Source organism: Uloborus diversus, unplaced genomic scaffold (genome assembly GCF_026930045.1).
Source record: "Uloborus diversus isolate 005 unplaced genomic scaffold, Udiv.v.3.1 scaffold_12, whole genome shotgun sequence".
NCBI classification, from domain to species: domain Eukaryota; kingdom Metazoa; phylum Arthropoda; class Arachnida; order Araneae; family Uloboridae; genus Uloborus; species Uloborus diversus.
Genome location: NW_026557876.1, coordinates 713,784 through 728,121, shown reverse-complemented (window position 1 = coordinate 728,121; position 14,338 = coordinate 713,784). Strand labels below are relative to the sequence as shown.

At 38.0% G+C, this 14,338-nt stretch overlaps 1 protein-coding gene across 1 annotated transcript in view; it reads right to left on the bottom strand.

Moving 5' to 3' along the window:
* Positions 1 to 2,853: 2,853 nt before the first annotated feature.
* The window catches only part of LOC129232410 (receptor-interacting serine/threonine-protein kinase 4-like), a 29,585-nt gene continuing 18,100 nt past the window's right edge, over positions 2,854 to 14,338 (bottom strand). The window contains exons 6-7 of the mRNA XM_054866555.1: positions 10,553 to 10,632; positions 2,854 to 4,302 (exon numbers count right to left, since the gene is read on the bottom strand). Of these exons, the coding sequence (XP_054722530.1) occupies positions 3,270 to 4,302; positions 10,553 to 10,632 (1,113 nt within the window). The 3' untranslated portion in view covers positions 2,854 to 3,269. The remainder of the gene's footprint in view (positions 4,303 to 10,552; positions 10,633 to 14,338) is intronic.

Genomic DNA, 14,338 nt, shown 5'->3' with positions numbered 1-14,338 from the left:
AAAAATATTTGAGAGTCTACAGCGTATACGGAGATGGGAATACCACTGCTTTCAATATCAATTTGTGAGCAAAATTTTGAAAAGATCGTAAGGTATGACTTTTTCCCAGGACCCCAGATAAAACGACTTGCCGATCAGAGTTCATAGACGAATGAATGATGCAATCAAATATTCATCTTGATGCATAGGGTATAGCACTGTTCAGAATAAATTTAAGACCTTACTTATTTTATTTTTACTTCTGATTGTAAAATAAAATCAAAGGCTACAAAGTTAAAAAAGTGGATTCATTTTCATTTAAAAAAATCAACTCTTCTATTTAGCATTTTTGTGCTTCACAGTAATGTTCTTTTTTATATTCACCGTCCGATTTTTTAGTGCAAAACTAAAAGGAAAAGTATATGACTCAAAGAAAAAAAAAATTTTTTTTCTATGGGGGCTTAAAAAAACTGACACAGGTTTTACATGAAATGTCATGTTTCTTGTCACAGTGAATCTTCAAATTGACATAGATAAACGAATAAAAACATTTGAGCTAAGTATAAACATAAACAATGTTGGAAAATGTAAATGACTGCTCACATGTGAATGAACGTACATCATTGCATTGTGTGGAGGCGAAAGGAAACCGCTTCCCAATGCATAAAAATGCGAGCCTATGGACGAAGAGACACCCGACAAACGCTCTCTTCTGTGCCGTCAAGTCTTCACAGCCATTTACCCACATTTTTGCATTCAACAGATTCTTAGCAGCTCCGAAACAGTTTTCTTTTCGGCTAAATGGATGCATGCTTTTCAACATCATTGTTTACATACATTAGTAAGATAACTAATGCATTAAATTATAAGCTTTTTTTTTTTGTCATTTCAGGCACTGCCCAATAATAAACAGACTTCGGTTGAAAAAGCTGCAAGTACAAATACCCAAGATATAAAAGTAGTAATTTTTAATCTGTACCTCAGAGCAAGACCGACGTAAGTCCAAAAAATGCGATTTTCAATTTTTTTGGTGAATTGCACGCAGAAGCATATTCCGGGGAAGATTTCAACAGTTGGGGATCTGGCGATCTTTCTGCATTGGCGTCCATTTTTTGGCTCCAGTGCCAGAAGTATCTTACCGAAATAAAAATATTTACCCCAAAAAATGAGACGGCCGAGACAGATTCCCAATTATCGAAATATTCCCCGATGACGCATCGAGCCATGTGAACGTCATTCTGTTTTTTAGCAGGGTCAATATTTTCGGCTCACTCTACTTCTTTCGTGCCAATAGGGTACAATAAAAGAGAATTTATCAATGGCTAGAATATTCTTTTTTATTACGTGATTGATACACACAAAGCATTTTGCACACGATAGACAAAGCCATTTGAAAGGTGTCTCAGAATAATCATCTTGCGCATTTCTTTGCATTGAATTTGCGCATTTCTTTCAAACTTCTGCCCAGTGTTACACAAAATCTGTGGGTGATGGCGAAAAACTGTTTGCATATTTGAATTCAGCGCATCATTTTACGTAAAAATCAGGTCCGTATAACAAAAAAAAAGTTTTTTTTCTACACTAGTAATATTAATTTTCTGTTTTATATACCTACGATAAATCTTTACTTTTGATACTGAAACGAACATTGCTTATTTGTTTTAATTGTATTTGTGGAATAAAACCTGCTGACAAAACTATTCTTTATGTACCGTCTCGTACCATGGAAAGGACTTTTAATCAGTGATATTCCCATCGATTTTTCTGAGGGTATACTTCCAGAAATCCATTACGCTAAATTTGTGTATGTGATCATATACATAGTATGTTATAATATGAAAATTTATGAAGCTTGAGGGTATACGCTATGTGTCTAAAAAATGTTTGAGGGTATACAGCGTATATGGAGAAAACCTATGGGAACACCACTGTTTTCAATATCAATTTGTGAGCAAAATGTTGAAAAGATTGTAAGGTATGATTTTTTCCCAGGAACCCCAGATAAAACGACTTGCTGATCTAAATGAGTTCATAGAGGAATGAATGGTGCCCTCAAAGATTCATCTTAATTCATGGGGTATAGCACTGATCAGAATAAATTTAAGACCTTACTTTTTCTATTTTATTTTTATTTCTGATTGTAAAATATAACTAAAAGCTACAAAGTTAAAAAAGTATTCATTTTCAGTAAAAAAAATAACCTCTTCTATTTAGCATTTTTGTGTTTCACAGTAGATGTTAAACGAGCTCTTTTCTATATGCACCCTTCGATTTCGAGTACAAAACTGAAAGGAACAGAGCTCAAATGTTTTTTATTTCTCAATCAAAGTATAAACATAAGCAATGTTGGAAAATGTAAATGATTGCACTCATATGAATGTACGTACATTGTTGCATGTATGGAGGTGAAAGGAAACTGCTTTCCAATGCATAAAAATGCGAGCTTATGGACGATGAGACACCGGACAAACGCTCTCTTCTGTGTGGTCAGCCATTTATCAACATTTTTTGCATTGAAAGTGATTCTTCGCAGCTCCTAGTTTTCTTTTTGGCTAAATGGATGCATGCTTCTTAACATCATTGTTTACATACATTATGCATTAAATTATAAGCTCATTTTTGTCATTTCCCAGTAATAAATAGACTTCAGTTGCCAAAGCTGCAAGTACAAACCCAAAATAAAAAAAATTGTATTTTTAAATCTGTACCTCAGAGCAATAGCGCCGTAAGTCCAAAAAATGCGATTTTCAATTTTTTTTTTGGGGGGGGGGCGAATTGTACGCAGAATAATATTCCGGGGAAGATTTCGATCATTGGGAATCTGGCGGTCTTTCTTCATTGGCGTCCATTCTCAGTTCCACTGCCAGCGCGAGAGGCATCTTACAAAAAAAAAAAAAAAAATATTCACCCCGAAAATGAGACCACCGCACCAGATCCCCAATTATCGGAATATCCCCCGATTACGCATCGAGCCATTTGGATGTCTTTCTGAGTTTTTAAGCTGGGTTAAAATTTTCGGCTCACTCTATTTCTTTCGTGCCAATAGGGTACAAAGAGAATTTATCAATGGCTTGAATATTCCTTTTATTACGTGATTCATACACACAAAGCATTTCGCACATGATGTACAAAGCTATTTGAAAGGTGTCTCAGAATAATCATCTTGACAAGACAAATGGGTTTGTTTACGAAAACAGCAGATAAAGTTCAGTCAACTATCTCGGGCACATTCAAAAACAAAAGATTCATACAGTTCAAGTCCTGATCTTTATTTTCTTTTTCGCCGGGGACTAGAGCTCCGCCGCTCGGGCGAAGTGCCTCAGGTCGTCGTCCGCCAGGCACGCGAGGAGGACGTCGGTGCAGGTGGGGGGCAGGGGCCGGCAGAGGAGGGGGAAGCAGCGCAGGAAGCGGTCCTCCAGGGCCCTCCTCTCCCGGACCTCCCCCAGCCGGACGAGGAGGAGGTCGCCGAAAAGCGGGAAGTCCCGCGCCAGGAGGTCCCGGTCCGAGAGCCGCCGGATCGCCTCGTCGGAGAGGCGCCGGGCCAGGCGGGAGGGGTGTCGGCGGGCGAGGTCGCGGAGGGAGAGGCGGGAACCCTCCACCCGGGCATCCCTCATCTCGGCCTCGCACTCGGAGAGCAGCCGGACGCCGCGCTCCTCCTTATCCTTCGAGAGCCGCATCTCTTCCCAATGTACCTCGATATTATTCCAGGCGTACGTCGCCAGGAGCACTCTCGCCACACCGCCCTGTCCACGCATCAGGGCATGGCGCAGGGGACAGTGTCCATCTCTAGCTTTAGCCTTCAAGCGCGCACCCCTCGACAGCAAAGATTGAACTATCCGCGGGAGACCTTCTGCCGCAGCTAGGTGGAGGGGGGTGCGGCCACAACGGTCCGGCCCGTCGCATTCGGGGGCGGCCTCCAGCAGCACCTCCGCCGCGGCCTCCTTCCCCCAGGACAAGGCAACATGGAGGGGCGTCCATCCATCTCTGTCTTTCGCACTTCCGTCTGCTCCCCCTACGAGCAGCATACGGACGATATTCACACACCCACTCCCGGCAGCGCGATGCAGAGGTGTGCGACTGTAGTTATCCACGAGATCCGTGATGCAGTCCGCATTCACCAGCAGCTCTGCCGCGGCCTCCTTCCCATTCCACAGGGCCAGGTGGAGGGGCGTCCTTCCCCATGGATCCCTCGCCCTCGTGTTCCATCCTCCGTCCAGCAGCGCCCTGATCCTCTCCGTGTCTCCGTCCATTGCTGCACGATGCAACGCGGTCCACTCTCTCCGGTTCGTCTCCGACGCACCTCCGTCCTCCGGCCGGCGTCTCCTGGAAGAGAGAGATTCAGGTTCCGTTCAAACTGAAAGTGGAAAATTCTCGATCACTTTCCCACTCCTGTTCACATGAAATCTTATCTGAATGATGTCTGGACTAGAAAACCTCCAAAGTGAAAGATAACTGTCAAATCTAAACATATTTAACTTGATGCAGGTACGGGACATTTTGATTCAATGTCCGAAATTCTTACTCCATCATGAATTTTACTGGATTGGAGTTTGAGAAACAGCACACGATTTCCATCAAACTATATTTATTACTAGTGGTACCCGCACGGCTTTGCCCGTAATAGAAAAATTGGAAGGTCCTTTGGTTCGCCTGTATATTTACAAACAATGTATGGTGAATTTTCTCGCCAATTGGCTCGTGCCCGTGTTACGGTTCCACGTTATGATCATTTCGCATCTCGCCCATTGGCTCGTGCCCATGTGACGGTTCCACGTTATGATAATTTCGTAAATGACTCATCCATCTTCTGATAATTTTGTTCTTACAATTGGAATAGGAAAAGAATCACATCGAATTTTCGAAAAATCGCTTCGAGGTGCACACCCCCATGCTGCAAACTAATTTTGTGTCAAATTTCATGAAAATCGGCTTAACGGTCTAGGCGGTATGCAAGTCACAGGGATCCAAACATCCATACAAAAAGACTTTCAGCTTTATTATTAGTAAAGAAGAAACGAAAAGAAGAAAGAGAAAGAGGTAAAGAAGAGAAGAAAGATAAAGAAGTAAAGAAGAGAAAGATAATTTTCAGAACAAATTCTTTCCCATTTTATTAAATTTCTGTGAAAAATGGGCTTAAAATTAGAATAGAAAAAGAACAAAATCGAATTTTCGAAACATCGCTTCGAGGTGCACACCCCCATGCTACAAACTAAGTTTGTGTCTTTCTACCCACTAGTGTTCGCCCAGTGGTCGAAATTCGACCCTATTCACAAATGAATATTTGAGAAACCTTGTATGGAATTCAACTATTCCCAACATTTTTATTTCTACTTTTACTCTCGTTTACTGCATATCCGGAAACAGACAATTTTTATTTGTACACGCAATAACAAAAGGTAATTTTTTTCCAATTTTGCTTTTTGTCCGTCAATCTCAAAATATATCGATGAGAGGGGATATTTCGGTAATGTTGTCGTTTCCGAAACTTTTAAAGTGTTTTTTTCTCAAAAAGCAAGTTTAGAAACATGGATTTTAACCATTTTTTAAAAAGTTTTTAAAAATTTAATATTTTTTAACAATTATTTTAGTCGGTGCGCAGATTAAAATTCAGATTTTATGCTTCTGCACATGGCATCAAAGGCGATGAAATGCCATTCACTGATGCCATTAGCGCACGGCGCAAATGATCATAGCGTGGAAAGGCGGTCGACAGCAGAGCGTAAACATTTAGTACAGTAATGGAGTAGCGCGCCAAAGTACATCAATTGTAACGTCATAAAGATCACGCTTTATATCCAAAATCGAACGTTTGAAATATGAATAAAAAATAACCGTCGAGAAAAGAAGTTTTTTTCTGGCCCCATGTTATTTCTTTTACTTATTCTATCAATTTCAGTGACTAAAAGTAGTACTTTTGACTGAAGAAAACAGCCCCATTGAGAAGTGGTCGTCCAATTCCTGGCTTGATTCATTTTATTTTGGATACCATGTTGCTTTGTGCTAACCCTATGCAAATAGATTCTTCCCGACTCTTTGTTTACGTATGCAAAGAAAAAAAAATTTCGCTGGCATTAGAAACAAAAAAATGGACGCCAATGGGTAAAAATCGTCAATGATACAATTTTGGAAATATTCCCGTATGAAATGAAGCATCAAAACTCAGTTTATACGAAAAACTTCTGTGTGAACAATATTACTTATAAAACGTCTACTATTATTGAGAAAGTAGCTTCTTTGTCGTTAGAAATATAAATTTCCAAGTAACAAATGAACGAACTCTACTCGTGGCAACTGTCCATTCAATAACACTGGACATGAGATTAATAGTGCAATTTTATAAAAAAAAAATCGCTTTTGTGATATGTTTACGGTTTAGGAAATAACTGACTAATGCACTTTTAAAAATTTTGACCCCTCTCCCCTTTGTCACAAAGTTTCACACTTCACCATGCTCCCTATTTCCTTTGCCACAGGTCATACTGTTTTTAATTAACTTTCTTATCAAAAAAAAAAGGCTTGATGTCACATTTTCTCCATTGTATGTCCCTCTTGTCATTTATTTCCTCCCCCTTGTCACGAACGGTTAAAATTTAATGAACCCCACCTTAAAAAGGGACTTTATTCGTAGTCAGTTCCTTGCAAATAGACATTTCTCTACTCTTTTTTTTTACGTATGAAAAAGAAAAATATTTCTCGAGCTGGCATTTTGGTGCCAAAAATTTTACACCAATGGATAAAGTTCGCCCATTTCACGATTATGGAAGTCTTCCTGAATGAAATGATATCGTAAAACTCCTTTAATACATAAAACTTCTGTATAAGCAATATTCTTTGTAAAAGTAGGCAGAAATACAAAATTTTCAACAGTCAAATGAACGAATTCTACTCAAGGCAACAGAATTGTCCATGCGAAAGCATTGGACGTCGTAATAATACGCCAATTTCATCAAAAGTTTCACCTCGAGATTTGTTGCTGGCGATTGCAAATGCAGTTATTATTTTGAGAAGATCATTTCCTCGAAACTGAAAGTCCTCCCTCCCTCACTCCGTAAAATGATTTCTTTAAATATTTAAATCCCGAAAACATAACAAAAATGAAAATATTTTTAATGCCCATAGTTACACAAAAAGCCTCAATAATTTTTTTAAAAAATGCAAGAATTGCATTTCTTTATGGTCAAGCGAGAAATGGCAACACATAATATTATCTAGTAATTTCATCACGCTAACTAAGTTGCGTGAAAAATCAAATAAAAATGAATTTTTGCTAACTTATAAATGCTTCTAGATCCTTTTCTAGTCACCTTGGCGGGTTTTCGTTTTTTTGCCGTAAACGGGGGGATAAACGTTTTTAGAAGTAGTTTTCACGAGCTTTTCAACCATACCAAGCTCAAAGCAGTAAAATTATTTTTTCGTGTAAAAAAAGCGTTTTAAAAAATGAATTAAAACTTAATGTTTCACGCTTCCGACAATGAATTTCAACAATGGAAAAGAGATAAAATTAATATTTTTGAGTTTCCATAACTAAAAAACGCTTATAACTTTTTTCTAATGGGTTTAGTTATTAGGAATTAATAAGTTAATAGGAATTTGGTTATGTTTGATAAAATTAATGTCTATTTAGACCTGTGAGCAAGTGCAGGGAATACGCTTGATTAAATTCGCGTTCATGTCTCTACGGAGCAGGAGGCATGCTATTATGGCTGGTAGCTTCAGCTAGTTTTCAAAATTTGTTAGGAAGAAGGCTGCATTAACAGCCTTCGTGCATTTCATTGTTCAGAGGGGGTTGAAAAAAACCTCATCTTAACAGTGACAGTATAGTTTTTTTAACTTCCACGAGACAGGTTTTCTTGATTAAGCTACCTAAAGTAATAGCCTTTACGTCACATGTACGAGTGGCAGTGGCGTGAGTACATACCGCAAGGCCCCGCAATCCGGGGGCCCCGGATTCGCAAGGGGCCCAAAAATGTTTGAGCTTTGTTTTCGTTTAATTTTTCCGTGAATCAAACCTGGTTTGAAAAGCTTAAACATAAGAGCGTTAAAAAAAAGGTATGGAATTCATTAATTTTATGAACCTTAGGGACACAGTGAGGCCCCTAGTATCCCAGAACCTATTGATTTAGGACCTCCGATTAAGATATCGGGGGCCCTTGGCCAAACGCACTTTCGGGGCCCTCATGTAGCCAAATGTTACAAATTTTTGCCACTTTGGGCCCCTAAGTAGCAGGGGCTCAAGGTCACTGTTTATTCGGCCAATTCAGTAAGTAGGCCCCGAGTAGAGAGAAGGGGGCCCACGGTCCAACTTCCAAGCGCGAAAACCAAACCTTGGCTCGGTACAAAGAGTACCACATGCCCTCCCTAGACCATCACTGGCCACGGAAAGAAGGGAAAATTCCTGAATGAAGAGGAAAGGAAGGAAACAGTCCTGACCGTACCAAAGCCAGTTAAAAGAAGTTTTTGTGTAGGATCTATCTTTGGGGGGTGGAAGGGGGCGAATCGGAAGAGGTCGGATATTTTTTTGAGCTTTGTTTTCATTCAATTTTATTAACTTTTTCTAAAAATCAAACAGTTTTAAATGCTTATATTGATTCTGGGCCCCTGAGCCTATTGGTCTAGCCCCCCCCCCCCCCGAGTAAGATATCAGAGGTCGTTGGCCAAACACTTTCTCCGGGCCCTCTTATAGCCATACGTTGCAATTTTTGCCACTTGCTAAAACAGTTTTCGCCATTTGGGGGCCCCCCGAATGGCCCGGGGCTCTATGTCATGACCTAGCTGGCCTATTCAGTAAAGAGGGTCCCTGACATTAGGTGGGGAAATCGAACCAACTCTTGACCTCCCAACTTACAGAAAAGAAATGGAATAGCATCTTCGTTTTAAGATTACTTTTTTTTTGCAGGCAATTGTTATTATATTACCTACTAAGTTTTCTCATTTTTTTTCCTCAAAACAAATAAAAGATAGGGACTTTACCAAGAAAGTGAGAAGGAAGAGATCCTCTAAATAATTGCCTTTAATTCACCAAAAACAGCCTATTGTGTTTTTAAACTTATATTTTGGAAACATTCCTGAAGAGAGTCCAGAAAACCTCTTTCTTCCCAATATTCAAAAATTGCTTAAAATTACTTTTTTGGAACTTCGATTTTGAAAAATTCCGAAACCTTCCCAAAAATTTGTAATTTTAAAACTTTGATTTTCAAAAAAAACTGGAGCAGTCCCGGAGCCTTATCTCTTATCGTCATGTCATCAAAGGTGGCCTACAACTGTGTTTCAGGAGTTTAAATTCGGAAAATTTCCGGGGGAGAGCCTCCGAACCATCCAATCTTTTTTGAATTACCGAAGATCATCTAAAATTGCGTTTTGGGAACTTCTATATCGAAACAGTTTTCCTGAAGTCTCATCTTTGAACAACTTCCCCTTACATCTTACATAAAATCCTATAAACGCATTTGTGGACCACTTTGGATGAAGTTAGGGGAAGGGATGAGGGGGTTTGGAACTTTTCCTTATAAATCGAAGTTGCAAAAAGGAAATTTAAGAATGGCTAACAATCGCATTTTTAAAACTTCAATTTCACAAAATTTACAAAGAAGGCCAACAAAATCGAAAAATTGTGCCTTAAATATACAGTAACACGATTTTTAGTATGGGGCCCAAAATCAGATTTGCTGGGGATCAGAAAATTTGAAGGTACACAACTGACCAGTGGCATGGCTAACCGATGGTTTTTTTAAATTGGGCGGGCATTTAATTTTTCACTTTATATACGTACTAGCTGTACCTTCACGACGATACCCGTGCAAAGAATTTAAAGCTTAAACTAATGCTCCATAACATTAAACTATGTCAACAGTTGCTCCGAAGCATAAAATAATCCCCCAATTGTGTTATTTAACTTCACTAGAAAGTCGCCCGTCATGGTATGGGGGGTTGTAATTTGCTTCCATGTACATTTTAAAGCAGCGACTGCCTGTTTGGGGATATTTTGGTACTTTTAAGTTTTAACCCAAACTCCAGTGGATTAACCCTTAACTCTGGCAAATAGCAGATAATGAGGATAGATGATGATGTAGTGGCTAATAAACAATTTTTTTTTTGTTTTACAAAATGATGTTTCCGTGTTTTCCTTTAAAAAATGTAGCACTTCAGCGACTATTCGTTTTGAACAAGGAACATATTAAAAGCCTGGATATTCACCGTGGGGTGCAAAAATGTCAGTTTATGATTTGACTTATAAGAAAACCCTTAAGTATTCAAATGGAAAGCAAAAATGAAATTGACGCAAGACTGGCTTCGACAGGGAGTGGAGATGAAGCACTAAATGACAATTTGGATTGAGGAAAGCCTTTGAAATTTCTAAACCATCTGATGATTAAACTAATTAATTTATTAGAATGTGACATATTATTTGACAAAAAATTCAATTTTTCCCCAAACTTCCAATTTTTTTTGCTTTACCCACCACTTTAAAATTTCCATAATTTTTACATCTCCAAATGTGACACAATAGGGAAGACTTTCCTTCCCGTTCTGAAAGAACGACAGCACAATGTCACTTCATCCACGGACAACTTACTTGGGAGGTTGTCCTTCGCCATCTGGGGATTGACGCTTGGACGTCGATGGCAGCTCCCCATCTGCTCCTCGGCCACTCCCCTGGAACAGAGAGAACACAGGGTTCTTAGGATGGACAGCAAATCAGGCAAAGCATCTACCAGTGTATATTTTACCTTACGTGGACCATTTCGAGCTTTGAGATCAATAATCCTAAATGTTATGAATTCACCCCTTATAGTTATAACGCTATTAAGATCTGAAAAGTGTCTTTTCTTACGCTGACTGACTGTGAGTCATGGCGCGATTTTGAAATGTTCCCTCAAATAAATCGAAACTAAACTGTTTGCCAAACGTTGCAAACACAAGGTTGCTCATGTTTAAACTCAAATGCGTAATTTTCAAACAGAACGGGACTTGTAGCAATACTAAAAGTTAAATTAAAGTGAAAAATTATCTGTCCAGTAATTTAATTCGCAAATCTAAAGCTTGAATTCAGCACCTTGAGATGATTATAAGACTAATAGTTAAAACATTGAGTTAACTATTTTTTCAATTGTCCCTAAATTTGTAAACTGCAAAAAAAAAAAAAATAAATAAATAAATAAATAAATAAATAAAAAAAATAAAGACCGTTAAGTCAAAATAAAGACTATAGCTTTTGATTAGCTTTCAAAAAACAAATGATCCCAACAAAACAGACATGTGAACAATTTTTTACTTTCCTTCATAACGGATTAAAGACTTGGCAAAATTGCTTTATAGTTGGAGTACTCAAAGATTTTGAAAATAGTTTATTCATGACTAAAACTCGCAGGAAGTTTACGACCCGGTATCAAAGAAAGTTAAAAATTATTTTCAAAATGACGAAACGAAAATAGAACAATCCGGCATTCTGGAAGAACTGCCGTGGAACTCGGTACCCCTTAACTCTTTTATCGGCAACCCCGTCTACCCAGAACCTCACTTTGACTGATCTTGGCTCCTTTTTTCATTTTTATGACCTGTTAGTTTGACCTGTCTGTGGCACTGTAGCGCCTTAACAGATGGACAGAGTTTGAAAAAAAAAATGTTCGAAAGGAGAGTCGATTGAGTGTCCTTAGTTAGGTTACGTCTTCGGATGACATCAATTAACGAAGATGTTGATTAAAAACGTGCAAAGGGGTTTTTCCCCATTTTTGCATTGAAAACATTTAAAAATTTAGTACCAAAATAAAGTTTTTTTTTGCGCCTGATAGAACATGTTCGGAACTTCCATGTAGTATATAGAATTACAATTATAAAAATAATATAATGAGTTAAAATTCGCGTATTTCATATAGGTTATTAAATAGGCACTTCCTAAAATATTAACTAAAACAACCGACTTGAACTTTCACTACTTTTTACGGTGGAAGCATTTTTGTACATTTTGTGTTTTTGATGGGACTACTATTTACAAGTTGAAAAAGGATTTAAAAGCATCTTCGGACAACAGAGCTTCCATTCTGCCGTCGTAGGAGTTCGGAGTACTCGAACGAGTTTATTGGCAGCCACACAGAAACATGCAATACAATTGAGGTCTACACAGAAGGCTGGGAAAGTCCCCAAACACGAAACAGATTGAAAGAGTTTGAAGTCGGCACCACAATTCGGAGAAACGACACTTTCGGTGCAAGAAACGCACAGAGCTCCTTATCGTCTGCTCATTCTTTGCGCTCGAGACCGAATGATGCAGGAAATTCTTGACGTGGAAAGAGTTTCTGTGGAGAATTAATCGCTCCATGCCAAACTCCAACTCCGTGGAGGAACGGAGAACTTTTATCGCTTGGAATTTGGCAACACTTGAGCTTTAGAAGCGTTGCACAGCGTTTCGATTAATAGAAGCTAGGTGGACAAAAGCCAAGTTCAGAATTCATCACTTCATCACACAAAATTAAAGTGTTCCTAAATTCGCATGATTTCACTGTTCAAGATGGATATTATTTACACTGGTAAGTGCTTTTTTTCTCCAATTCAATGACTCCATCAGATAATCAAACAATATTAAAGTTTTTTAAAAGATAAACCAAGGAGTTCTTGCTCAATAACATCCTTTAATGTGATGAAAATGATTTTACCCGTATGTACCCGGCCTAAATTTTCTGTAGATAATAGATGCATTTTTACAATTATTAATAAGGTGTATTATAGTCAGCACACTCGAGTACAACATATTTTTTTTTCTCTAGAGTACTTTCTTTCGAGTAGGGATTTCTTTGAAGAATGATTGAAGCACCCAAAGCTTTGAGTGAAAAAAAAATGTTGTACTGGAGTGTGCTGACTGTAATACGTCTCATTAATAATGGGAAAGCTGCAGCTACTATATACGGAAAATTTAGCCCGGGTACAAATGGGTACAAGTCATTACGATCACTTGAAAGTTTTGAAACAGGCAAAACATCCTTCGTTCATCTTTTAAAAAAAATTTAACATTGTTTAACTGTCAGATAGATTAATTAAATTAGGAAAGAAAAACACTTACTCGTATAAATAATATCCATCTGAAACAATAAAATCATATGAAATCAAGAACACTTTAATTTTGTGTGATGAAATGATGTCTGGAACTCAACTGATATATTCTACTACAAACGGAGATGTACCTTTAAACTTATTACTAGACAAAAATAAATGACTAAGCATCATGTTTTGGTTTACTGTTTGCATCATTCCAATACGAAAGTAGAGAACTTCGAACATGACTTTTGTCCACCCAGCCAGCACTAATCGAAGCACTGTGATTGTTAGTGTCCTCGAGAGAACAATGGACGGTTTGTTGTCGGAAGAGAACCAGAAGCCCTTTCGAATCTTTGGAATCTGTACTGCGTGTGGATTGTAAATAGCAGTTCCCTTAGCTCTTAGTCAGAGCATTAAAACTGAACCACGTCCAACTCATTAATTAGTCTCCACAGAATCTGAGAATCGGAACAAATTCGAGGGGGCCTGCCAACAGAGGAGGAGAAGGAAGAAAAGAGAAGAAAGAAAATGGGGTGAAGTTTTTTAAAAACATGAGAAAAGCAGACAATGCACAAGTTAGCAATAAGAGCTGTTTACCAATAAAGGGCATGTATCACGAAAATAAAAAACTTCTTCCAGACACCAGGGTTGGCAAAAACCCGGGTTTTTTTTTTAAAAAAGCCCATGGACCCAGGGTTTTTTTAAATAAAACCCAACTAAAGCTGGGTTTTTTAAAAGAAATGTAGGTTTTTTTTGTCTTTTTTTAGGGAAAATGTGAGGTGCAGCATATTGTAGCGTAAGTATATGGACAATGCACAAAAATTGTCTTGGGGTAAAAAAAGCTGGAAAATTCAGCGTTTTCTGAAGAAAAGTATAAAAGACAAAAAAACCCAAGAATGGTGAAGTTTCAGATTTTTTAGTTTCCATGATTACCAACAGTTAAGGCAAAGTTACTTCTTGAATATAAAATCTATTGTTCGTTCATTCGTTTTTAATTACTACATTTTTTTTGTGCATTTTACTTTATTGTATTTCATTTTGTTAAGCAAAACTACTGTAGAAAATCAAGTAGTTTAAATCCCTTTTTACTGAATTCAAGCTTAATCAAGACATTTCTTTGAATTTTATGTTGCCTGTTTTTCTATTTCTGTGTACAGAGTAAGAAATATTAAACTTTTTTCGTAAGATAATGAAAATACTGTACATTCTATTCTGTTTTCTGTCCGACCATTTGTGAAACCTGTTAATTTCTAAAAAATATACCTTGTTTATTCGAGATTTGTGACGTGTTGGTTTGCAGAAAATAATTCACATGAAAGCCTTTTAGCTA